General features: G+C 36.5%; 1 protein-coding gene across 4 annotated transcripts in view; it reads right to left on the bottom strand.

The window, feature by feature from the left end:
- diaph2 (diaphanous-related formin 2) overlaps positions 1-26,976 on the bottom strand; it is a 615,614-nt gene that overhangs the window by 397,563 nt on the left and 191,075 nt on the right. For all 4 annotated transcript variants that reach the window (XM_059977309.1, XM_059977314.1, XM_059977312.1 and 1 more), the window contains 4 exons: positions 22,379-22,453; positions 21,299-21,368; positions 19,913-20,049; positions 17,680-17,788 (listed from right to left, as the gene is read on the bottom strand). In XM_059977309.1, the coding sequence (XP_059833292.1) occupies positions 17,680-17,788; positions 19,913-20,049; positions 21,299-21,368; positions 22,379-22,453 (391 nt within the window). The remainder of the gene's footprint in view (positions 1-17,679; positions 17,789-19,912; positions 20,050-21,298; positions 21,369-22,378; positions 22,454-26,976) is intronic.

The raw sequence follows: 26,976 nt of genomic DNA, 5'->3' as shown, positions 1-26,976 counted from the left end.
TCTATCTATTTTAGTGCAAAACAAAGTCTTAAAATAATGCAAACAATTTTCTTAAAATTCACCAAGCTCAAAAAAAACTGATTTGGATTAACTCACACTTTCAATACCCACTCCAACACTAAATTCCTTCAAATAGGAAATTCAGGTTGTCTTCGGGTTATAAACACCAGACTTATGGACCACCTTACATATGATCAAGCTCCCATCGTTAATAATCTCAAAAGTCCAACAAACATACAGTACATTCCTACAAATCTCCAGCATCTTTTTACTAATAGTTTTAGTTTCATTAGTCTTATGTACTTCTGATGCAATGAGTCTGAAACTATGGAAATATGGTTATTATATCAAGTAACCTTCATGTATGTTCCAGTCTACAGACCACATCAATTAATGGATATATTTGTAAAAACAGCATCCATTTGATTTCCAAAGATGGCCTGTAATCAAGGACAAAACTCATACAGAATCTGAATAGATTCCTAACAGACACGTCGACAAGATTTTGAATTATCCTCAATGAGTTCCTTATTGAATAGCACTTACAGAGGAAACATAGGAAAGTATGTGTTCAGAATTACTTTGAGTTTCATTCAAATGTTACAGTAATGAATTATTTTCAATGTACCACTTCATAGAGTGCCAGAGTAACATTCTTACCTATGTACAGTACCTCTGACATTTCCCCTAAACTTTCCTCTACTCACCTTAAAATAACCTCCTCTGGTATCAGCCATTGCCATCCTGGGTGAAAGGCATTGGCTGCCCTCTATCTGCAGTACTGTGCAAAAGTCTTAGGCACTTATAAATATACATAGGGTGGCTAAGACTTTTCCACAGTACTGTGTTTCTCACCGTGGAGGAGAGTGAATCTGTAAATCTGGTGGAAACAAAGTATGTTAAAAATGGCAAGTGTGGAGTGTCACAGCAGGGGTGTGGGACAGGTGGCAGAGGAGGAGTGCCAGGGTGGGGGTGGTGCAGGTGAAGTTATACCCACCCCTGAGACACCAGGCACAGTAATTTGATTCCAAACAATTGATTTATCGATCATTACAGAATGTCCCTGTCATGCTTCCCACTCCCTCCCTCTTCTCTCAATTATGATTCCCCTTTCCCTGCCCTCTTCCCCTTTCAGTCCAAAATAGAGACCCACATCAGAATCAGTTTCATGATTACTTGCATCATTAAATTTGTTCTTTTCTTTGCAGCAGCAGTAAGTTGCAATATACGAAGTACTGACCAAAAGTCTTGGGCACCCTAGATATAGGTATCAATACAGATATATACACACATCTTTGACTTTTGCACTGTACACCTCTCAAAATTTTATGCATCCTATCAAGCTGCCTCGCAATCTCTGTTACTTAAAAGAGACAAGTCTCAGCTCGCTCAATTTTTCCACATACCACATGTACTCTAATTTAGGCAGTATCCTGGTAAATTTCTTCTGCACAGTGTCTATATCCTTCCTCTATGTGACAAGATCTGAACACAATATACCAAATTATTTTCAGATATTCCATTAATTTTGTCCAGTGAATCTCACATAAGTGGTAGGGAAGTTACTGGAAAGAATTCTTAGTGATAGGATTTATGAGATTTTGGAAAACCATGGCCTAACTAGGGAGAGCCAGCATAGCTTTGTCTGGGGCAAGTCATGTCTTATCAACTTGACTGAGTTTTTTTGAACAGGTGATGAGGATGATTGATGAAGGTGGAACTGTGGATGTTGCCTACCTGGATTTTTCTAAGGTGGTCGACAAGATCTCTCATGGGAGGCTCATCTAGAAGATTAAGATGCATGAGATCCATGGTGAATTGGTCATTTGGATCCAGAACTGATATGCATATGGAAGACAAAGGGAGTGGTCGAAAGGACTTATTCTAGCTGTTGATCTGTTATTAGTGGTGCTCTGCACAGATCTGTCCTGGGACTTCTGCTGTTTGTGATGTATATGAATGACCTGGATGGGAGCGTAGATGGGTGGGTTTGGAAGTTTGCTGATGATGCAACGATTGGTGGCATTGTGGATACTGAGAAAAGTGACAAAAGGATACAGCAGATGTAGTTTAGCTTGATAAAATATGAAGTGTTGCAACTTGGCAGGTAAAATGTAGAGACAGTACACTGTTCAGGGCAAGACCCTTAAATGTTGATGAGTAAAGGAACCTTGCAATCCAAGTTTACACATCCCTGAAAATGGCTACAAAGCTTAATAGGGTGGGTAAGAAGCATGTGGCATGATTGCCTTTATTAATCCAGGCATTCAGTTCCAAAGTCAGGATGCTGTTCCCTTATCCAAGAAAGGGAATAGAGGAAATTATAGACCAGTAAGTCTTACTTCAGTGGTTGCTAAGTTGATGGAGAAGATCATGAGAGGCAGTATTTATGAACATTTGGAGAGGCATAATATGATTAAGAATAATCAGCATGGCTTTGTCAAAGACAGGTCGTGTCTTATGAGTCTGATTAAATTCTTTGAGGATGTGACTAAATATGTTGATGAAGGTAGAGCAGTAGATGTAGTGTATATGGATTTCAGCAATACATTTGATAAGGTAACCCATGCAAGGCTTAATGAGAAAATAAGGAGACATGGGATCCAAGGGGACATTGCTTTGTGGATCCAGAACTGGCTTGCCCACAGAAGGCAAAGAGTGGTCGTAGACAGGTCATATACTGCGCGGAGCTCGGTGAGCAGCAGAGTGCCTCAGGGATCTGTTCTGGCACACCTTCTCTTCATGATTTTTAAAAATGACCAGATGAGGAAGTGGAGGGATGGGTTATAAATTTGCAAATGACACAAAGGTCGGGGGTGTTGTGTATAGTGTGGAGGGCTGTCAGAGGTTACAGCACATCAATAGGATGCAAAACTGGGCTGAGAAGCGGCAAATGGAGTTCAACCCAGATAAGTGTGAGGTGTTCATTCTGGTAGGTCAACTATGATGGCAGAATATAGTATTAATGGCAAAAATGTTGGTCTCCATGAATAAAGCAGAATTATTTGATTCCTCAGCAGGCTTCAAGGCAGATACAGTGTCTTGTATTCATCCCCTAACCATTTGTTCACTTAAATGAGCACTGCAAAAGGGATTTTGAAAAGTTTAAAATTTTAAAAAGGGATTTTAAAATTTGTGAATCACATGCTCCTTTTTTGACAGTACAAACAAAAAAACATGGAAAATGATAAAAGATAAAAAACAAAAAATTATAAGTCAGCCGTTCAAAGGTATTCACCCCCCTTTACTCTGTACTTAGTTGCAACAGCTCTTGTAGCAGATATAGCCAGCAGACTTTTTGAATAAGTCTCTATTAGCCTTGCACCATATGATGGAGCAGGATTTGCCCATTCCTCCTTGCAAATTTGCCTAAGCTGTGCAAGGTATTAGTTGGGGAGTTACAGTGGACAATAAGCTTGAGTTCTTGCCACAGATGTTTGGTCAAGTTCAGCACTCTTGACTGGGCCACTCAAGGACATCAATTTTCTTCATTTGAGGCCACTCCACGTTTGCTCTGGAAATGTGCTTTGGGGTATTGTCCTGCTGAAAGATACACTTTCTCTATAGTTTATAAATATCCTTTTTGAGCATGGCCTTACAGATTGTAGAGCCATGAACTTTACCTCCATTTTTTAGCCACTGACTTCTGTAGCTCAGTGACTGTTGGCATTACAGTAGCCTCTCTTACAAGTGCCATTCTTCTTCGACAACTAAGTTTGGCAGGGCAGCGTGGCTGTGGTTTCCTACTTTTTCCACTTTTTTACAACAAACTGCACTGAGCTCTGAGGTACATTCAGTGCCTTTGAGATGATCTTGTACCCTTTCCATATTTGTGCTATCACCTGACCTGACTTGAATGCACTGTCTTCATTTTGGTATGCTCTGTTGAAAATCCTGTTGGACCTTACAGAGAGAGGGAGTATTTATTCCCATGAATTCATTGAAAACAGGTGATCCTCCAATTTTCTACTCTACTTCAACAAATTGGATGAGTTGGTAAGTTAATATAATATACTGCCCCAGAGAAAAGTTAGCACAGTAATTACAAAGGGAATGAATTTTTCTTCAGCCTTAATTTTGGTTTTTACTTTTTTAGTGAACTGTTGACAGGTTTTGGGATTTTTCTTTGGATTTGACATGATACACAAGGTTTTTTAGATTAGCACAAGAATCCTTCTTTTATATATTTTACAGTTAAAAAACAAAACAGTAAAATGTGAAAATAGTTGTGGGAGCTGAATACTTTTCAAAGTACTGTAAATCCCCATCAGAGGATGGGATTAATTTGGCTGCTATAGAAGGCAAAAAAGAGATTGCTGGGTCTCTGGCAGATTTCTGAAACTCTGCAGGCTCAAGTGAGGTACCAGATGACTGAAAGACAGAAAGCATGATTGCTTTTTCCAAGAAAGTAACAGGTTAAACCCAAGTAACTATGCATCTGTGAGCATAACATTAACAGGAGGGATGATAGTGGAAAAAAATCCAAAAGGGTTTATGATCATTTGAAAAGGCAGGGATTCAGTCAACGTGGCTTTGTCATGCGCACATACTGTCAGATTAATTTGAATTATTTGAAGAGGACACAAAGTGTGCCGACAGGAGCAGGACAGTAGATAGGATTTATATGGACTTTAGTACAACATTTGACCAGTTCCCACATGGGACAAGTGCTCCAAAGGTTATAACCCATAGAACCTCGGTTAAGCTGACAAAATGAATCCTAAAATTCACTTAGCATTAAAATATAGAGTTAATAGTTGAGGGTCATTGTCTTGTGATTGGTTGTCTCGTAGTAGAGTTCCACAAGGATTGATGCTGAAACTGTTGTGCCTATGATTGATATGAATGACTTGAAAGTGAATTTGGGAGGCACAAATCAGTAGATTTGTGGATAACACGAAGACTGTTAAAGTTGATAATGCAGAAGGTCGTCTTAGGCTGCAAAGATATGTTGAGATCTTGGTGAAATGGGCTGATAAATCACAGATGCATTTTATTCCACACAAATTTGAGGTGATATATTTTGTAAGTACCAATAAGGCTATGACATACACCATGAATGGACAGACCTAAGGAATTATTGAGGAATATAGAGATCTTATAGTACAAGTACCTTAATGGTGGCAATAAAGGCAGTTAACATGTCTAAGAAAGCATCTGGATACAGGTCTCCATTATCTGTGCAGCAAATTCAGGAATATGGAAGTTATGCTCCAAAATTATTAAACCTTGATCTGACCTCAGCTGGAGTACTGCATTCAGTTCTGGTCACCATGCTACAAGAAGGGTGTGACAGTCCTGGAGAGGGTACAGAGGAGATTCAGCAGGATCCTGCCTGGGATGCAGCAGTTATGAGAAGTTATGACCCATTAAGTAATGACCTCAGAGTCAGGATGCACAACCGCTCCTCCCTCCCATCATCCTTTTTCCCTCCACCATTATTTGTAATTACTGACTGTTGCCTACAGTGTGCATCTTATTTTTTTTGTTTCCTCTATCTCACGCTGAGAATCACTGAAAACAACTGTAGCTATCACCAGCTGTAGCACTAAAACCAGCTAATTCTTTTCAGAACTGGGATCTCCCCAATTTAGGAAATAACAGAGCAAAAAAAAAAGTAATTATGTACACTACCAACAGTTTACATTGCAGTAAATGTCAATAAATAAATCTAACACCAGCTTCAATTAGAAAATCTGCCTTCAGTATTAGTGCAAATGGTTAAAGAAAATCTGGTGATTGATCACTTTGTTGCCTGTTGTTTCTGACTAAATCTTTAAACAATATGGTATCATATGTTATGCAAAGTAATGTGAATGTTAAAAAATCTGAAATAAATAAAGGGAACATTCAACAAATCAGGCAGCATCTGTGAAGAGAGTTTCAGGATGTAACTTGTCATCCTGCTATGCAAGAACAAATTCAGAGCCAGGCAACAGTGTTTGTGGAACGGAAATGTGGCTTCAAGCAGTAGTTTCGTAAAGCACGCTGCTTCTTGAGGTGAGGAATACCATGTTACTCCTCTCAAAGCAAAATGGTAAAGAAATGAAACCCAATGCTTCTGAAGAGTGGTTGCTTCATATTTGATAAAATGAAGGGCTTTTGAAAAGCACAAACAAGGAAATCTGCAGATGCTGGAAATTCAAGCAACGCACACAAAATGCTGGTGGAACGCAGCAGGCCAGGCAGCATCTATAGGAAGAAGTACAGTCAACGCTTCCGGCTAAGACCATTCGTCAGGACTAAATGAAAGAAGAGATAGTAAGAGATTTGAAAGTGGGAGGGGGAGGGGGAAATCTGAAATGATAGAAGACAAGAGGGGGTGCGATGAAACTAACAGCTGGGAAGTTGATCGGCAAAAGGGATACACAGCTGGAGAAGGGAAAGGATCATGGGACGGGAGGCCTAGGGAGAAAGAAAGGAAGAGGGGTGCACCAGAGGGAGATGGAGTGCAGGCATGGATTGTGAGAGGGACAGAGAGAGAAGAAAGAGAGAGAGAGAGAAAAGGGGGGAAATAGATAAATAAATAAATAGATAAGGGATGGGGTAAGGGGAAGGAGGATCATTAACAGAAGTAAGAAAAAGGTTACTTTGACGCATTGGTTGTTCTTTATGGAAACAAAATTGCTAGCTACGTTAGTTGGAAATGGACTGCTGTTTAACTTTTCATTGAACGTGTAATAAATGATTTTTAAAATAAAGAATGTAATCGGAATATAATGAATAACTTGGGCAATCACTCCCAGTTGGAGTACAATGTACTTATACTTCTGTTAAAGTAAAAAGTTTCTTGAAAAAGCCAGAAGTGTGCAATGATGAATGCAACTTACAACTTCTCTCTCTTCCACATTTTCTGAGGATGGTGTGGTCCTCTGGGTTCTTAAAAGGGCTAACATAGGATTGCAAACACCGCAAAAGTTGGGTGGGTGGTACTTGCCAGCGAGGACAGGTACGCAGAAAGAGAGAAAACATTCTTTTCCTGCTATTTTTGCTGGACTTCTGTATACTCACAAGGAGATGCAAAACCCCAGCCGATCCAGGATGCTCCTCCTCCATTTTGATTAGTTACAAGTTAAGGATTCCCAGCAGCCAATAAAGATTTTTCCCCTGCCTAGGAAGCTTTCATGACATTCTTGAAACCTTTCTCCTCCTGTAGTATTCACTTGCCACGATGATGCTTGTTTTTGAAAGACGAGTACTAAGCCAGTTGAATACTATGAGGGCCATCAGGGCAATTAGTCTAAACAGAGCTTGTGGCCGCAAAGAGGCAGATTCACTTTCCTAATAGTGGATATGGAGAACTTTGTCAGAGAAAACATCCATTATGAGTAAATGTCTGAACTAGATAGTTTAGTCCTCCAAATATACAAGACAGGAGCATACCATCCAGCCCTCTAGTGCCCTCCATTAATTCCTAAGATCATGGCTGATTTACTGCCAATCTCAGCTCCAAATTCCAGTATATCCTTGATAATCTAGCACCCCATGTCAGCTACTATATCTACTTTCACAAGAATATATTCAAACACTGTTTTTACTATCCTTTGCGGAAAAGTTCCAAAGGATAGGTGTGACAAAGAAAATAGGCTCACGTGTCTGAAATGGGTTAACTCTCAGGTTTAAACAGTGAACCAATCCTAGTTCTAGATTCTTCAACAAGAGAAAATAACCTATCCACATCTACTTGTCAAAACCACTCAGGTTCCAATATGTTACAATCATGTCCCCTCTCACTCTTTCAAACTACAAGCTGATACAAGCTTAACCTGTCCAATATTTCCCAAAAAGCAATCGGACCTCTCACTGTAAACCTCCTCTAAACTGCGTGTAAGTATTACCATCCTTTCTTAAAATAAGGATACCAATATTGGTAGTAATGCTTGTTGGAACTCTCTAACCTCTCTTTGAATCCTGCTCGAAAAAGACAATAATATTTAGTTAGGATTCCTCACTATTTGCCATACATGAATACTCTCCTTAATCAAACAAAGTACTTGGACATCAAGATCCTTCAATATCTCAAGTTCTGTAAGCATAGAGAAAGGTGGGGTGGGGGGGGGGGGGAAGAATCATTACTACCTGGTAGAACATGATATATGCACTGGATTGAGATCTGATCTTCAAATATTCTTTTCATCAGATGGCTAAAAGCTGTGCTGGCACGGTGGCAAAGATGGTGAATTCTATCCTTTTTACCTATTCTTTTCACAGGAAGCTACAGATCAACAAAAGTGGACTACATTTACCAGACTAGTTTGCAATGAACTTTGTATTAACACAGTTTGATTAAAACTTGGGTATTATGAAATTCTGATCACTACATTTTAAGTAATAGTGTGAAAAGTGAAGGAAACATCCACCAGAATGGCTGCCAGGTCAAGGGATTTCATGGACATGTAACAGGGAATCTAGGTAGGTCACCTTGGAATGGTGTTCAGCAAAATCTCAGGAACAAAGCATCCAGAACATCAGTTCTATAGGTCAAATTAAACTGAAAAGGAGATAACAAGTATGAGGAATACTATCACAAAAGTGTAGTTAACACAAAATCTTATAGTAGTATCAGTAATATTGGTTGCTACAGCAGGGTAGTGGTTAGCATGACACTATACAGATCAAGGTATCTGAATTCAGTTCAATCCCAACGTCCTCTGTAAGGAATCTCTGTACATCCTCCCCATGGAATGTTTGGGTCTTCTCTGGGTTATCTGGTTTCTTCCCACAGTCCAAAGGCATACTAGGTAGGCTAATTGGTTATTTCAAATTGTCCTGTAATTAGGTTCAAGTAAAATCGGGATGTTGGGAATTGCTGAGTAGTGTGGCTCAAGGGCCTATTCCGTGCTGTATCACTAAGTAAAATGAAATAACGAAAAAGTATTGGGCTAAGAATAAAATTAGACGACAATAAAGCCAAAGAAACCTCAAAATGCTCACAAAAGTCTGTAAAACAGTAATTTTATTCAGTAACTTTAACATTGATCAACGAACCAATGTTTGACTGATTTAAGCGCTGAACCAAATTTGAAAGGTCAGGTACGGGCTGAATCAAAGTGATGGGAACTCAGCCTGAGAACATATTGATGCAGCAATGCCTGGGTCCAAAAGTGAGGAAAGACCTGAAGTTGGCTGATTTAAGCACTGGGTCAGTTTGAGAAGGTCAGGGTGTCAAGGCTGGAGGTGAGGGACAGGTCAGTGTTTATCTCACTGCTCAGCAAGGTTTACTCATCTCTGCTCTGAACTGAGGTTGTGGCCTACAACTAACGGGCTCCTGGATCAGCAATGCCTGGCTTTGTGACTCTGAATTCACTTTTGTGAACTTCAGCTCTAAATGTTTTTTGCTTACTTTTTATTGGTTATTTTTTTTGCACATTGTGTGTTTGACAGTCTTTTGATGTGTTCTATTTGGGGTTTCTTTGTTTTGTGGCTGCCTCTAAGAAGATGAATCTCAAAGTTATATTTAGTGTACATACTTTGATAATAAATGTACTTTGAACATTGACCTGCATCTCTTGCTATTTTGTACGTTTCCTATTCTTAAAGGGTTTTGAATTTAAAATGTTACCAGTATGAATTTTATTTTATCTTTAAAAACTTACACATCTGGCCTATTATGAAAACTTGTACCTTACAGAAATGTCAATGTTCTGAACCATGCTGATTCATAAATTGTGACAGGCTTTGCTATTCATCACGTGTAATGCAGAGGTAAAGACTTGAAAATGGAGGCTACATTCTACCTAGATCAATTAAGGGGACTAGATCAATTTTCAGATGTTCCCCACTTGGTTTTAATTTCTCACTATACTTAATCACATCCCCTTAGGTAAATTAATTGAGCTGAAATGTCGAGGAGGAAAAAATAAACCGAATAAACAAGTAGGCTAGAGCACATGTAAAACAGGCTGAGAGCAAGGCTTGGGCCTACTCCTGGTTTCAGAACTAAGAACCCATTTTGGTTCTGAATGTTGTTGTTTGATTTGGAGGGTTTCCTCTTTTCTCTGTGCATCGGGTGTTGGGTCTTTATATTTTTCAAATTGGGTTCTTTTGGGTTTTTTGCTTTATGGCTGCCTGTAAGCAAACAAATCTCAAGGTTGTAGAATTTATACATTCTTAGATAATAAATATACTTTGAACAATGTATGGAAAAAAATAATAGAAGCGTTCTACTTAACGAAAGAATTGCTATCATTGGTTCCACAAAGGTACACAAAAAATAATACCCAAGAACAACGGCAACTAATTGGACTCATAAGAAAGATCCATGCAGTATAACTTAATCATGCCTAAAGCAAATTAACATTACTTAAGCTTCTACACTCAAGTTAAGCTTTGCATTTTAATATACACTCTTGGGCATTTTCTTCATTTATGTATAATGAATGAGATGTTAGTCACTACCAAGGATCAATGTCAGGTGCAGTAATTTTTACTCTTCCCATGCACTTGAAGTTGCCAGCAGAAATCTCCTGTTGGTTTAGAACAGCCTTTAATTGAACATCTGTGCTCCCTAATTATTTTATTAAAATATATACAAGCAAAAATAAAAATGCGAAAGATCTTGATGCACATTCACTGACTTAAAAATGTCACTCATGAAAATCTTGGTACAAATAAAATTGTTAATTGCTATTTTTAAAGTCATATTATGTTCAAGGAAAAATGACACAATAGATGTGAATTTATTGTATTCATTCCTATTATTACACCCAGTTTTCAGCTTGTTCTTTACCCTTTCTGTACAAGCAACTTGCCTTCTGTATCAATTTACAAAATACTAATTTTAGGTTATTACATTAAATAACAATCTCACTGTTTTAAGTTTTACAGATAGCACAATTTTGAAATTAATTTTCATGAAGCATTCAATTTTCCTACACACGTGCAAAACTAAACAAGTCCTTCACCGTCAGAAGTGCTATCTTACAAAAAAATGGCAAAATTTGCTCTCTTCCTTGGTTCTGTTTGAAAAAATGAACCAGGTACAGTACCTATCGCCAATATTTACTTCTCAATTAACATCTTTAGATATATTTTCCTCCCATTATTTAATTCTTTTTGAGAGCAGTTGTCATTTTTTATACATGCATATACAGCATTTGAGAAAAAGCTGAAAAAGCATGGAAAGAAGCAATAAAAGTATTTATTTCACAACAAATTGCTCAAGTTGCATCAACAATTATTACACGTAAGGACAAAAATACAGGTATCAGAAGAAAAAAAGGCCTTTTTACAATACCTATACTAGATTGAAACAAATGTAAAATTCAGATTTTATATTTCTCCCATCCACAGTAATTTGCTTAGCTGGCTTTTCTAAAAAAGATGCTTTACAAAATACCAAACTCTTCAAAAGTACCTTTAAAAATTAAAAATAATTACAATTAAACTTAAAAAGTAAACTTCATTAATTCAAAAACACGCAATTAATTTACTTATCCTATGTCCCACATGGCCATTTATTACTAAAGAAATGGATAAAGGTCACTATTCCTGTGAATTTGATGGCAATATAAACTAATGGAAGTTTAACAGAGATCCATTGTGTGGCTCCTGCTATTCCTTTTTCAGAAAACACACTTTTTATATCATACCACAAAAATGATTTATGATACAGAGCTAATAGTACAAGGGGAATTTGATATCAGTCTAAGGATACAGATTTTTTAAAATAGTAGTGTAAGGAACAGCAGATGGACTTAATTTGGATAAATACAAGGTAATTCACTTCGGAATGAAGAATGAAAAACATGCACATACCGTAAATTAACATTAATAATCAAGATTAAAAGAATTTGGATCAACCATCTCCCCCCATGAAGCTTATTACACAATATCATTAACTGTTGAAATCACTTGAAGGCAATTAATTTTGTAACTACTTAAAAATGCAATTAAAAAAAAGTTTAAAAAAAAATAAAAGTATTGAAGGGATGCTGGAGATCAGATAAAACCAAAAATAACTTTAAAAAGTCAGGTTTGGTAGCATCTACAAGGAGTAAAAGTTAAGATTTAATCACTTATAAATCTCTGTATGATTTCAAGAGCTGAAACTTTTGTAACCCTCAGGTTGGCTAGCAGCTTAATTTCGGTGAAGTCAACCTCCAGCTCGACCAAATTTGAGAAATCTTATTTGGGCGATGCTGTGTAATGTGTTCCCTTTACAAATCAGTATTGCGAAATAACAAACAATGCACAATATGGAATTAAACAATTGAGCTTTATAATTCTTAATTGGACTATAGGTTAGTAAAGAAACAAAAAAAGCAAAAGGGCCCATTCTCATTAACCAGTCTAATGTGCACATTGGAGCTCATGTTTCCATCTATTTGTTCCCCATCAACCTCCTCTGAGTGTGGTGGACCCTCGGACCCTCGCTCCAAGTCCACTCCATCCAACAGTCTATCAACTCTCTTCCCTCGTGTCTTCTCTCTTCATTTCTCGCCAACAAAAGACCGCGAAAAACCATTCTCTCAGACTCACAAGAACAACATGCCTCTCATTGGGTGGCGCACATTCCAAAGGCCCTGTATCTCTAGTCATAACCCAAACATTGCTGCTACAGAGAATCCATTATATTAACAGTGAAACCTTACAGCATGTTACACTTTAAGTAACAGAGTGCGCAAATAGCACAATTTTTCATATTGTACGAAGAAAAACAGTGTTCAAAATGAAGGAAATATGTAACAAAATATAGTGATAAAGCCAGAATGTACAGAAATAAATTAGAAAGATGAAAAATTAAATAACTCCAGAAAAGAAATAATTTCTTTAAAGCAAAACTAACTAATTTAAAAATTACAACAGGCATGAACAAAATAATTCATAAAACATAATGAATCCCTTCCTGTTAGGATGCTGCACAAACCAACTCTGAAACTGACAGAGCTAACTGTGAGGATGATAAAATAAGATTAATGTGTTGGAGTTGTTATTAATTATCCAGCATGATCCAAGAGAGGATTTTTACATTTCTTGAATTTCCCTGATTTAAATTGATCGGATAGATTTCATAAAATAAAAAATGGAATCAGAGTACTTAACATGTGAAATATCTCTTTCTAGTTACATGCCTGTTCGCATTCCTTGGTGACTATCTCAGGATTCACTCTCCTAAACTACTTGAAAAATCTTGACACATGGAAAACATGAGATAAAGCAAAAATATAGTCTTCTCATTTTAGAACTCGGATAAGCAATTTATTCTGACAGGAAAATAAAGTTTATTCAAAGATGGCTGCCAGTCTAACAACATCATTGTAATATTTTTCATCAACGCAAAGTACTGTACATTTGAACAAAATAGATTTTGAACACTGACATATAAACAAATACCATACTAAAACTAACTCTCCATGTTGATGAATACAGAATGACTTTTTACATGATAAACTCTTGGCCAGGTATTTTCTTGTCTCCAAAAAAAAACATACTTTCCTCATCTGAAGGCAACCAAATATATTTAAGTGCTTTTATGAATGCCAGATTTAATTCAAATATTCTTATACTGATTCACGACTTCAGTCAAATTTAAACAAATTTCATTATTGCTGTAAGATTCCGCAATTTTTTTAAAGTTGCATTAGGGATCCAAAGAATGAATAAGCTATTTGTATATATTTCTGTTGAATTAACAATAGCAACCTTTTTCATATATGTATTAGATTTATCAATATTAGTTGGCATATTAGTTAAATTCCTTTTCGAAATGAGGCAGAACATCACACTTCACTTCAAACACTTTGTGCAGTGAATCACATCAAGTAAAATTTATTACAGAAAATATTGAAGACCCTGCAAAACACCAAGGGGAATGGATTTACTCAGGATAAATGTTAGGTAAATTAAATGGCAAATAGCAGTTCTCTCCATTACTACCAGGGATGTCAGAGCCCCCTGCACAGAATGTGCAAGAGAAAAAGTACTAAACTCCAGAGAGGTGGGCAAGGAAAATAACTCCAGCAGGGGGAGCCCTAAATGTCAACACCCTTAAGTGTACTGCAGATCAGGAAGCATGTGCAAAAAGAGATGCTTAATGTTCAGATGAATAACCATCAGAATACATCTATCCTCAAATTCTAATAACAGGTTTTCAATCTGAAAAAATTACCATCTTTACCTCTCTAAACACATGGCCTAACTTGCTGAGATTTCTGAATGAGTAATGAATCAAACCATGAACGCTATCTCACTCTTTTTGCCAAAATATATATTTCTTATTCTAATGTATAGGTTTTTTATCTGTTGCACTATGGCAAAACAGCTATTTCGCGATATGCATTAGTGATATGAAACCTGATTCTGGTCTCCAGGACCATGCAAGTTTATTAGTCATTAGTTTTCTTAGCACTTGTAGCAACAACAGAGAATATACATGATTTGGCAATTTTTCCTCTGTGATACTGGCTTCTTTTGAGTTTTAAAATAATTCTGGAGACCAAACTGTCATATCCGTCAAGATGCTTTGCTACATCCTCCATAAAAGGATAACATTGTCAGTAACTAACTAGAAATCATACAGCTCTTCATTCAAATCTATAACATACAATAAACAATTTCCTTATCCAAATAGTCATAAAAAATCAATTCTGGATTAAAAGCAAGTCAATTAGTATGCCAAGTTAAGCACCAATTTTATATTAGTCGTGAGAAAAATCTCAAGCTATTTTGAGATGATAAATACAGTGAATGGATAGGAAAAACAACAACGGTAAATTTCAGAGCTTTCTGAAGCTGGGAAACAGATTCCAGACTGAATTCTTTGGAAAAGAAATTAAATTCAACTACTCCTACATTGGAGCAGTTTAAAGCCAAGATTATAGATTTGGAGAGTCATAGTCATAGACAGAATTTGCGAATAATAGGACTCAGTGAAGACATTGAGAGCGGAGACCTTACTAAATTATTCTCTCAATTCTTAATGTAAGTCTTTGGCTTGGAGGTCTTTACCTCTCCTCCGGTACTCTATCGTGTGCATCAGGCATTAAGACCAAAGCCATTGAAAGAGTTAAAACCCCATCCTGTAATTCTTCGATTTCACTATGTGAGTACTAAGCAGCACTTAATTCAAATTGCTCGTCGGAAAGGAATTATTGATTCTCAATTAGTTTTGTCTCTCACTACCTGTGAGTATGATGTAATTGCCATTTCTGATCATAAGCCTTTGAAATTATCAATTAAATTTAGTGATGTTATTTTTAGTACTAGACAATGGCGGTTCAATTCTATTTTGCTTCAGGATTTAAATTTATTAATTTCATTAAAGAACAGATTGCATTTTTCTTTTCATCTAACTCAATGTAAGAAATTTCCAGTGGGATATTACGGGATACCTTTAAAGTATATATCCGTAGGCAAATTATTTTATACTCTGCTGGATTGAAAAACCAAATTAATAGTGAAATACGTACATTGGTTGATAAGATTAAAGAAATTGATAAAAAAAATATACTATTGCTCCCAATTTGGAGCTTTATAAGGAGAGAGTTCAACTTCAGATGCAACAGTTTGTTATTAACATCCCTGATTGAAAATCAACTACTTAAAACTGAGTCAATTTTATATACATGGTGAAAAATTAGGTAAATTATTGGCTCACCAATTGAAAGCTGCTTTGGCGAAACCTCAGATTAATACAGTTCGTAGACAGGATGGTATTTTTACGGTTGACCATGATGAAATTAATAAATCTTTTCAAGAATTTTATACCAATTTATATCAATCAGAATTTCCTGATGATCCTACAATAATGCATGAATTTTTAAGGAAACTAAATATTCCAAAATTACCAGCTGATGAACGTTTAGCATTAGATGGATCCATTACTGAAGAGGAAATAAAGAAAGCAATTTTTTCGATGAACTCTGGTAAAGCACCTGGCCCGGATGGGTACACAGCTGAATTTTTAAAATCTTTTTCAGATTTACTTTCTCCCTGGTTACGTAGAATTTTTAAAGATGCTTTATTAGTAGGCAAATTACCACAATCCTTTTATGAAGCATCTACTTCTTTATTTCCTAAAAAAGATACAGATCCCACTGAATGTGCATCATATAGACCTACATCTTTGTTGAATATGGATTCTAAAATCTTTTCCAAAATATTAGCAATTAGAGAAGGTATTGCCTCAAATTATCTCCAAGGATCAGGCAGGATTTATTAAAAATGGTTACTCACATTTTAATGTTAGGAGCTTAATGAACATTGTATACACTACTTCATCTAATACTCCAGAATGTGTTATTTCGCTTGACACCTAGAAGGCATTTGACAGACTTGAATGGGAATACTTATTTAATATACTTGAGAAATTTAATTTTAGCTCAAAATTTATATCTTGGATTCAATTGATAGATCATACACCTTTGGCTGCTGTATTTACCAATAATCAGAGATACCCTTTTTTTGTTTTAATGCTTTTTCGAGGTACCAGACAAGGCTGTCCTTTAAGCCCTTTACTATTTGATACTGCCCTGGAGCCTTTGGCAATTGCTATTTGTGATTCACCTAAAATATTAGGCATTATTCATGGGAATGAGACGCATAAAGAATCACTATATGCAGATGACCAGTTATATATATTTCTAACCCAGAGAAATCCATTCCTGCAATAATAACACTACTTGCTCAGTTTAGTAGTTTTTCTGGTTATAAACTGAATCTTGATAAGAGTGTGTTTTTTCCATTAAATATGCAAGTTTCAATTTATAGACAATCACCATTTAAATTGGTTACTGATTATTTTATTTATTTGGGTGTTAAAATTATGAAACACAAGGATCTATTTAACATTAATTTCTTACCCTTAATTGATCATGTTAAACAACTGTTTACTAAATGGTCCCCATTGCCCTCATCTTTGATTGATAGAATTAATGCTACTAAGATGATTATTTCACCTAAATTTCTGTATCTATTTTCAGGCGATATCAATTTTTATTCCTACATCGTTTTTTGATATTATTGATTCTAAGATTTCTTCATGTATATGACAGAATAGAAATCCCAGGTTAAGTAAGAAATATCTACAGAAATCAAAAAAGGCAGTTTGGCTTTGCCGAATCTTAGATTTTATTATTGGGCAATTAATATTCAATATTTAACGTTTTGGACGCAAGAGTTGGATGAAACTCAATGTCCACAATGGATGAACCTCGAGTAGGAGTCTGTACAGGAGTTTTCACTGGCTTCTATTTTAGGAGCTGTGCTTCCCTTTGCACTTACTAAATTGAATAAGCAAATGATAAATCCAATAATTAAACACACAATCGAAAATGGTTTCAATATATGAGGACTGGGCATGAGATAGGATTTAATAAACTTTAGTTAAGCCTTTGACAAGATCTCACATAGTTCCAAACAATTAAAGACCATGCAATCCAGGGCAAGTGACAAATTGCAAACAAAATTTGCTTGGCAATAGGAGACAGAGGACAATACCAATGAAAGAAACTCTTAACGTATGATTGATCCACATCCCTGTGGAGCTGAACCCACTCCAGCGTACCCAGAATACAGAATTTGAGGACTCAGCTAGGATTTCACAGACATTCATTATTAATAGGCACTAATTCAGTGAATCACCACAAACCAAGTGAATAATGATGTCATAAGACCATATTTACCTCCATTTGACAACAGTTTAATGAAGACAAACTAAATGGCACTATAGATATTCACCTGTAGCTGAAGTGCTTCATGATTGTCCAGTCCTTCTACAATGGGTGCAAATCTTTCTCTGTTATTCTGTTCAGCAGCTGTGGTTATAGCTTCCAAGATTTTATCAAGGCTAAGGGATTATAGAATATGTTATTAGGATCATGTAAATAAAGCCACTTTCCAATTAAACTCTTCTGAACTGCAAATTTTAAAAGTAAATCATTATTGCATTTATGGCATCCAAATTCATTATAATTTAGAAAATCTGCTTCAAGAATATCCTGGGACATTGTGGAAATATAGAGAACAAATTGCTGCAGCCTTTGGAAAGGTATTTTTCATTTGAGAAGGAATGAGGGTCATAACAGAGAACTGCAGAGTGATAAGCCTAAATCAATGGTGGGAAGGTTACTGTAGAAAGTGGATCAACCTACATTGGGAAGTTCTGATAAGGGATAATCAGTTCAGTCACTCAAGGACCTATCCCCAGACAGCCAAAAACAGAGTTAAACTTATCAAGGAAAAAGGCAGCACTTAATACTAGACAAAGTATTTCAAAATTCACCTTAACCTTGACTTTTGTCCTTTTTGTACATGTCATTGACAGCATTTCAAAGTAAACTATTCAGTCCAACCTCACTGCAGCCCCTGGTCAATAAAAGCAAAAAGACCATATGGCAATTGTAAAACAGTACAACACGAGGAACATGCTGAAGTCCTAAAACTTGACAGAGAGGAACCTCAAGAACAAAACTACTACTTAATCTTTCCCTTCTTGGATGAGGAAAATATGCCAGGGAACCTCAGTGATGCAACAATCATGTCCACATCCAAGAATGAATGCAGTAACTAAAGAGGAGAATCCTTGTGGTTCACCCTGTGTTGTCTTTAATCATGATCTAATCTCTCAATTTGTAGTATGGTTTCCATCCATCCAGAAGCACTATTACACATGACCTTCATAATTAACAACAGAAGAAATGCAGGAAATAGCATCAGCTACCAAATTATGGCCTGCTTTGATGTCACAAAAGCCACAGACTCCATCAACTTGGAGAGAGCATGCAGGATAATTTCACATCAATTTTTCTGCTCCCTGCAAAAATTTGTCTCAATGTTATGTCCAATACTTGCAGACATGTATGTTATGATCGTAACCAGTGGTCCCACACCAGACCCCAATTCAGTGTAAACTAGTGTTAAGTAACTCTGAATCATCACCACATCACTTTCTCAATCTTGCTGCAAGCTATCTCCAAATAAGTTTCCATTATTTTGCGACAGATCTGTTGAACAGGAAACTCGATATTGCTTGGTCAAACCAACTTCAGTACTCACAAGATGCAGTATGCCAAAGGCATTTGTTATGCTCACATTCTGAAGCCAAGCTACAACGACTTACTGGCTGGAATACTGAAGCATGCTAGAGAACAGTCCTTGCATTGAACATCCACAAAAAAGAAATTCCATCACTATCTGTCTCCACATTACAACACTGTCCAGAATGGGCACCTAAAATGTGTGGACTTCTTTCCATCTTTCAAAAACCATCTCTCAACAAAGGCAGACATCATGATGACATTCACCATCACCTTCAGTGAACTATCACAGATTTTGTCTGTTTAAGAGCAAATGTGCTTCACGATTAAGAACTCAAACCCAGCACAAACTCCTTTCTTCTGGAAACAGTGATCCCTGCACTTTGATATACTTTTGAGATCTGCAGCAGACACTTCAAAGCAGCAGAGAAATATCGCCAATGCTGACTCTGCAAAGTCGGTCAACCATAACAGGGTACTTTCTATTGTACATCCATCACCAAACTAATGAAATGAACATTTATTTCATTTTGAGCTTCATTAACAACAAAAACTTAACAGGTGTAAAGTGGATGCTTTTGACCTTATCTCCTAAGACTCCTTAAAAGAGTCTAACAGCATTCCTTATACATAGGAATGCACAATGTAAAGGTAAATTAGTGTCACGTGAATTGGTGCTTGATGGTCAGCAGAGACTTGGTGGGCAACAAGGGCTTGCTTCAACACTGTACAGCTCCAAGGTACATTACAGCCATATGGCATATTAGCCACATGACAGCTTAGAAAACAGGACTGGAAACAAGCCATCCTCAATTCCGTGAGACTGGCTTAGAAGATGACAAGAATAAGCACCTACCAAACCAATTTAAACATCACAATTAAAATTTTAAACGAATAATACATTCATAGATTTCAAAATATACATTTTAACTTACATATTTTCTTCTCCAACAATGCAGACTGCAGAAAGAATTTTGACAATTTCTATCATCATGTTTGTTTGCTTTGGATCAATTGCTCTTGCCAGTAACAGCAGACTCCTTTCATCACCTAGTATTCTTTGAAGCCCAAACTAAATGGAAAGACAAAAAATAGATTTTAGTTTGCAAGATAATTCTAATAGTCTTACTGACATGCTTCATTGAACATCTAATCATAATTGTCATATCGGGAACTTCAATTCAACGTGAGTGTATCAACACTAAATTTTCTTGAGCTACTGAACATTATATTTATCATTATGCCCTTCTGGTCCCCCCAAACAATTTGCTGCACCTTGTAACATAATAATGTAGCAGCAGCTTCGAAATGCTTGCCTGCCAACAGATTCCATTAAGTATGATCTGAAGATGTGCGCTTGATTTGTCAAGGTAAATCACAATCCCTGCCAAAAATGATTACACTTCTCGAGTACCTCTCACCTTCTCCTCACCCAAACACCAAAAAGTCCTTTCAAGTGAAGCAACAATTCACTTGTACTTGTTTCCAACAGGTGTAGGTGCGTGTAGTGTTCACAATATGGCTTTCTCTACACTAAATAAACCACATTCAGGCTAAGAAGCTATTTTGCACAACTGTTCTATTCAGACCACAAGGGTAACAGTTTCCAGGCATTTTTCACTTTTTCTCAATCCCACTACCAGTGACATTTCTGTCATTGGCTTCCTAGACTGTTCCAATGAAGCCTCATACAATTTTGAGGAAAAGCAGCATATCTTCTGCCTACGCTTATTGAAACTCCTGGAATTCAATGCTAGATGCACCAAATTCAGTTAAGCAGTTTATATTATGAATCTGAGTATACCCACAAGAAAATGAATCTCAGGGTTGCATATGGTGACATACATCCACTTTGATAATATATTTACTTTGAACTTTTTAAATAACTTAAAATAATTTGTGTCAGAGCTAGCCACTGATAATGATCATCTCTCATTGATATTGCTGTATTCCCTTTTTCTAGTAATTGCTACATTGTCATTCCACCTGCTCACCCCAAAACACTTTCCTCAGACATCTATTATATAGTATTTTTTTCATCTGAATAACCTTGGACCCCAGCCTTTATTGTCTTTACACCTTCCTCACCACATCTTAAATCACGTTTCCACACAACTTACTCAATGGTGATGAAGAATCATTCACTTAAAAAGTTAATTCTGTTTTACCCTCCACAACTATTTGCTGAACTACTGACTCGTTCCAACATTAATTTGGTAATTTGTGATTTAGTTGACTTTTTTAAAAAAAACTAAGTATTCTCCAACATAAAATAATCATATCTTGCATGCATTTTGGTACACGGTGAACCATAGCCATACCTTGTTATTCATAAATGCTTTCAGACACTGGATGAGCTTATGTTGGTTTTTTTTATCAATCGTTTCTTGTCTAGGAGAAACAAATATTAAATGCATATTTACCTTGAAGTTTGTCATTTCTTGTTAACACATGCATTAAACTATAATATATTATAAAATACCCAAACAGAATCAACCTACTAATTTCGCACACCATCTGTACAAATCATTTCATTACAACAGTGCACCGAGCTAAGTCCAAGGGAAAAACAGAAATAGAATGCAGAATAAAGTATTACAGTTACAGAGGAAGTGCAGTACATGCAGATGAAAAATTTCAAGGACAAAACAAGGTAGACTGAGATCAAGACTCCATTTCAGTGTACTAAGGTACTGCTCACTAGTTTTAAAACAGTGGGTTAGAAGCTGAACTTGGTGGTACATGCTTTCAGGGTTTTTAATCTTTTGCCCAATGGGAGGAGGTAGAAAAGAGAATGTCCAAAGTGGGTGGGGTCTTTGACTATGTTGGCTGCTTTACTAGGACAATGAAAAGTGTAGGAGTCCATGGGGGGGAGGGGGAAATGTGGCTTCCATGATGTGCAATTGTAACTACAAAAGGTTGACAGTTTTTTAAAAAATATTATATCATCCATTTATATTCCTATAAAATATATGTATAACTTCTTCATGGTTGCAATCTATATCTTACATATAGCAAGAAAGAGCAGGAATGCACAGTAGATAAAAGAAATATGTGAAAACAACAATGAAGAGGGTGAGGCAGAGAGGGTGAAAGAGAAAGGGAGATTGTACAAGAGGAAAGAGGAGATAATAGGCCAGGCAGCCTCACATGATGGGTGGCCAAGAGAATGGGAAACTGAAACTAAGCAGTAGCACAAGCAAGCTTTTCCCCAGACAAAAGTGATAGTTATAAATAAACATTTAAAAAAGTACGGTAATATTAGTTGCCCAGAGCATATTAAATGTAATGTCCCTAAATTTAATATAAGCATATCCGAATGTCTTGATGCAACATAATTTCTTGTTAACAAATTTTCCACCTCTTCTGTTTTCACATTTTGCAACATGCTTATTGCTTACTGTTTTTTGTCCAATAGCTTTTCCAAAGCATCAAGCATGAGACCAAGTCCTTCATGGCCGAAATTATTAACCCAGCTGAAAAACAAAACACATTAATTATGAGACTTAAAGGACACATGAATGAAAAAAATCAATCATTTCAGAATATAATAATGCACAAAAATACTGGAAATTTTTTCAAAACACACCTGCTTAAATTTTGTAGTTGATATTGGAAACATTCAATGATTTAAAAATGAAAGTGGTGAATCTAAGACTAATGTTAAGGATTTTATTTTAGACAAACTCATTCCAATGGTAAAATTTCAATAGTTTATTTTGAAAGTTAAATATTTCAGTTAAAGAAAATGGTAGATAAATGGATTAGAAATATTCCTGAGTAATTTAATTGGTTTACATTCACTATTCTATTCTTCATAGATTAAACAGAATTATATGCAAAAAAACAGACCTTTTAGTCTGATGGATCCTTGTTGACCATCAAGCATCCACTTTTATTAATCCTGCACTTATTTTATCACCACCTACTCCCATCAACTTCCAGAATTCAATGCTGTTCAATTAAATTCATTAGCCTAAACAGAAGAAATTTACAGTGGCCAATTAACCCAATCAACCACACATCTTTGGAATATGGAAGTCCTAGCATCATGGTGGTGCAGCTGTTAGAACTGCTGCCTCACCTCACTAACAACCTGGTGACAATCCCGACTTCAGGGTCTGTTTATGTGCCATTTGTAAGGATGTGGATTTCCTCTGTGGGTGTTCAAACTCTCAACATCACAAAGACATGTGTACTTACTCATTAAAGCAAAAAATTACACCGAGAAAATAATCTGCATATTTAGATAAGTGGAATCTTTCAAAACGAATTCATGAATTTAAGTTGAAAACTTCTATGCAGACACTTTTGAATAAAAATATAGATAAAAGTGCTCTCTTGATCTTTGGTAAACAGTGAGGTGCTGAAATATAGCTTTTGACTAAAATACTTAACTGCAAATTGATTTGTGTTAAATCCTTGCATTGTCTCCCCTAAAGTATTATACCTGAGATTTTTCATCTTGTGAAACATCAAAAATAAGCCATTCTTTCAGAAGTAAACAATCAAAATACTCATCAAGGGATAAGAACCTGCAACATTGTGTCCTGAGAAAAAATGTTGCTATTACTTTGCTTTCATACTAGTTTATCATTATAAATTTGCCTGTGCGACAATTTCATCTAAGATTGTACTAAAGGCTGCTCCTCATGATCTTCAAGGTGGAAACTAAATAAATGATTGCAAACTTCTGATACCACTTCAAATGCAGAACAGTCTCTCTAGACTAGAAAGCTGGATAGAACAAACAGTACTTAACCATTTTAACTGTTTACTCAGGCACTTTTCTTATGACTGAACTTCCAATGTAGACTTGCTCCACAGTACCAAAATTGTGTGCCATTTCATGACAGGGAGCCGATTGTAATACAGATTTAGCAAAATTACATGAAAAATCGAGACAATACAAAATTATTTTCCACCTAATTTCTCTTTCCAAGTTGCTAACTAAAAATGGCAATCAGTTTCATAAACACCACCTGCCCTCCAAACAACTTTCAAATTCTCATTCTTCAAATGAGATTCCTGAACTGTCAGGTTTTCCCATCAAGGAGGTGTGTACAAAATCTAATAAGCCCACACACTTAAAATTTCCTCTCCAAAGAACTACTTTTCTAAATCCAATGACACACTGGCACACTAGCTAAGAGTTGAAAATCCAGATCAAAGACTGAATATAGGACCTTCAAGTCCTTTTCTCCATATGACAATACAAAATTCATTACTCACTACCAGTTACTAATACCTTTGCTTGTACTACCTCAACCTATTACAAAATAGCTTGATAGACCTATATTTATCACTGAACTATTATTCTGTGCATCTCACTTTAGCTGGAATGACAGCTATTTTACAATGCTTAAGTGATGAAAACACCTTATTGGAAGTGCTTTGAGAGCCTTTGAAGCCAAGATGCTTTGTAAAGTGTGTTGTTTATTTAACAGAGGATCACATTCAGTTTTGGGCTTGAATTTTGAGGATATTTCCTTTCTTCTTTTGTCTTCTGAATATTGCAAGTTTCCAAATCTGCTTTATTATTTTTTCATGGACAGAGTTTTTCAAGAGTAACTTTTTACTTAAGATCGTCTTTTTAGATTTTGCATTAAGTTTTATTTTTCCAAAGAGCAGATGATGAGGTGAGAAAGGTAATGGGACCCAATTAATTAAGGGCAGAAAAAAATTCTATACTATTATAGATATTTCAAAGTCATTCCCTGTTAAATAAATTTGGAGATATTTGTTTGGCTTAGAAACATAGCAAAAAATGTTAAAGTCTCACTATTGTTCCTACTGCTTGATGATAGCAACCTTCATTTTAATACTTTCAAACACAAAAAAAATTGCAGCAATAAAATTAACTTTTGGCCACTGACGAGTTCTGCAATGGCTCTGAAATAGGCCCTCAAGTCCAATTAGTCTGTGTCTACTAAGATACCACATGAAGCTAGTCATATTTGCCTGCAGTTGCCCCATATCCTTCTCAATCTTTCCTATCTACGTACATTTTAAATGGTTTTGATGTATTTGCTTCACCACCTTCCCTGATAGCTCATTCCATATACTGACTGGTCGCTGTGTAGAAAAGTTGCCCTTCAGGTTCCTATTAAATCATTCCTCTTTCACCATAAACTTATGCCCCCTAGTTGTTGATTCCCAAAACAAGCGGAAAAGACTGCACTTTCACCCTACTTATACCCATCAATTTTATACACCTCTCCCTTGTCACGTGACTGGTGTTGAAGTTATACTGGACTTGAGGTAATGGTTTTGTGATGGTGGAGTGACGTCATTTTCCCGCCAGTAGAGATCATGTGACAGGTTTTTTTTAACAGGTTATAAAAGGAAGACCCCACCCTGTGAGGAGGGACAGTTCGTGGCTGGATTTGCCATGTTGATTTCATGCCACTGCATGATTTAATGTTATGATGCAGTTTAGTTGAAAGATGAAGTTTTATTTAATGCCTAAAGTTTAAAAGGTCATTGCCAGCAGTTTCTTTATAATACTGCTAGTTGAGAATCAGTGGAGAGTGAAGATCGAAGTTCGGGAGTTAAAAGATCGAGGGAAGTCAATTTCGACAGTGAAACAGGTTCGACCTTGTTTGATCCTCATTCGGAAGGAATTCATTGACTGTACTCGTGTAAATCCCTGTGAGTAGCAGAAAGGATTGTGTACAGCTTTGTAAAGGAAAGGTCAGTGCCTTTAAGTAGTTTCGTTCTTCACCTTCCTAAATTCTTCGTGGGAAAAGTTTGATTTGGAACCGTGGCGACACGACGTGAAGGAGAATTTAAATAGTCTTAAAAAGTCCCTCCCTTAAATGGACTGTAAGCATTTTGAACTTTTGCAATACTACTTTGAAGAACTATTTTTGCAACATCACTTTAAGAACTGTTTAAGCTGCTGCACAGCAGCTGACTTCTGGTTACGTGAGTGGTTTGTTTACTTTTGGGGGTTTGTTTTTCAGTGTTTAATAAATGTCTTATTTGTTATAAAAACCTCTGCCTCACTCATATATTTATTGTTGCTGAATCCGTAACACTACATACCAATGAAAATAGTTTCAACCTGCTCAATCCCTCTTCATAATTCAGTCCTTCAAGTCCTGGCAACATCCTTGTAAACCTCCTCTGCACTGGTTCAAGCTTAATAGCATAGTTCCTATATGAGAGTGACCAAAACGGAACAGAATATTCCAAACACACCTCAACCAGAAGAATTCAACATCCTGGTTGAAGAGAGCTTCAGTCAGAGACCACAAGACCATAAGACATAGGAACAGAATTAGGCCATCTGGCCCCTCGAGTCTGCTCTGCCATTCAATCATGCCTGTTCCTTTTTTTCTATCTCCTCCTCAACCCCAGTTCCCAGCCTTCTCCCCACAACCTTTGATGCTATATCCAATCAAGAACCTACCAATCACTGCCTTAAATATGCCCAATGACCTGGCATCCACAGCTGCATGTGGCAACAAATTCCACAAATTCATCGCCCTTTGGCTAAAGAAATTTCTCCACATCTGTTTTGAAAGGGCGCCCCTCTATCCTGAGGATATGCTCTCTTGTCCTAGACTTGCCCACCATGGGAAACATTCAGTTGGTAGCATCTTCATTGGATAATGGCAAATATTAACTATGTTGGGCAAAGTGTTCTTTCTGTCATTCAGTTGTGAAGAGACTGGGCATAACCCACCTGAAGTAGTGTATTCAGTATTAGATTCTGAATCCCAAAGTGGTTATTTCAGTGGTTTTTTTTTAAAAGAAGAGGTAGCCATTACATTCATCAGAATGATGCAAGGCATTAGAAAGCTTAATGGATATTATAGGAGGTTCAGTAAGAAAATTTTCCCCACCCAAAAGGTTCCAGAATCTGAGCAACCTTTTTCGCCAAACATACAATCTGTCTATGGTACCAAAAAAACACTAAATCATGAATGTTTTTTTCTAAAATCCATGATCCATGACAATTGCAATTGTCATCCAGTTTCAGACATCCTACCCT

This window comes from Hypanus sabinus, chromosome 8, assembly GCF_030144855.1.
Source record: "Hypanus sabinus isolate sHypSab1 chromosome 8, sHypSab1.hap1, whole genome shotgun sequence".
In the NCBI taxonomy this organism is placed as follows: Eukaryota; Metazoa; Chordata; class Chondrichthyes; order Myliobatiformes; family Dasyatidae; genus Hypanus; species Hypanus sabinus.
The sequence above is the reverse complement of the archived record's forward strand: the minus strand, read 5'-3'. Positions and strand labels throughout refer to the sequence as shown.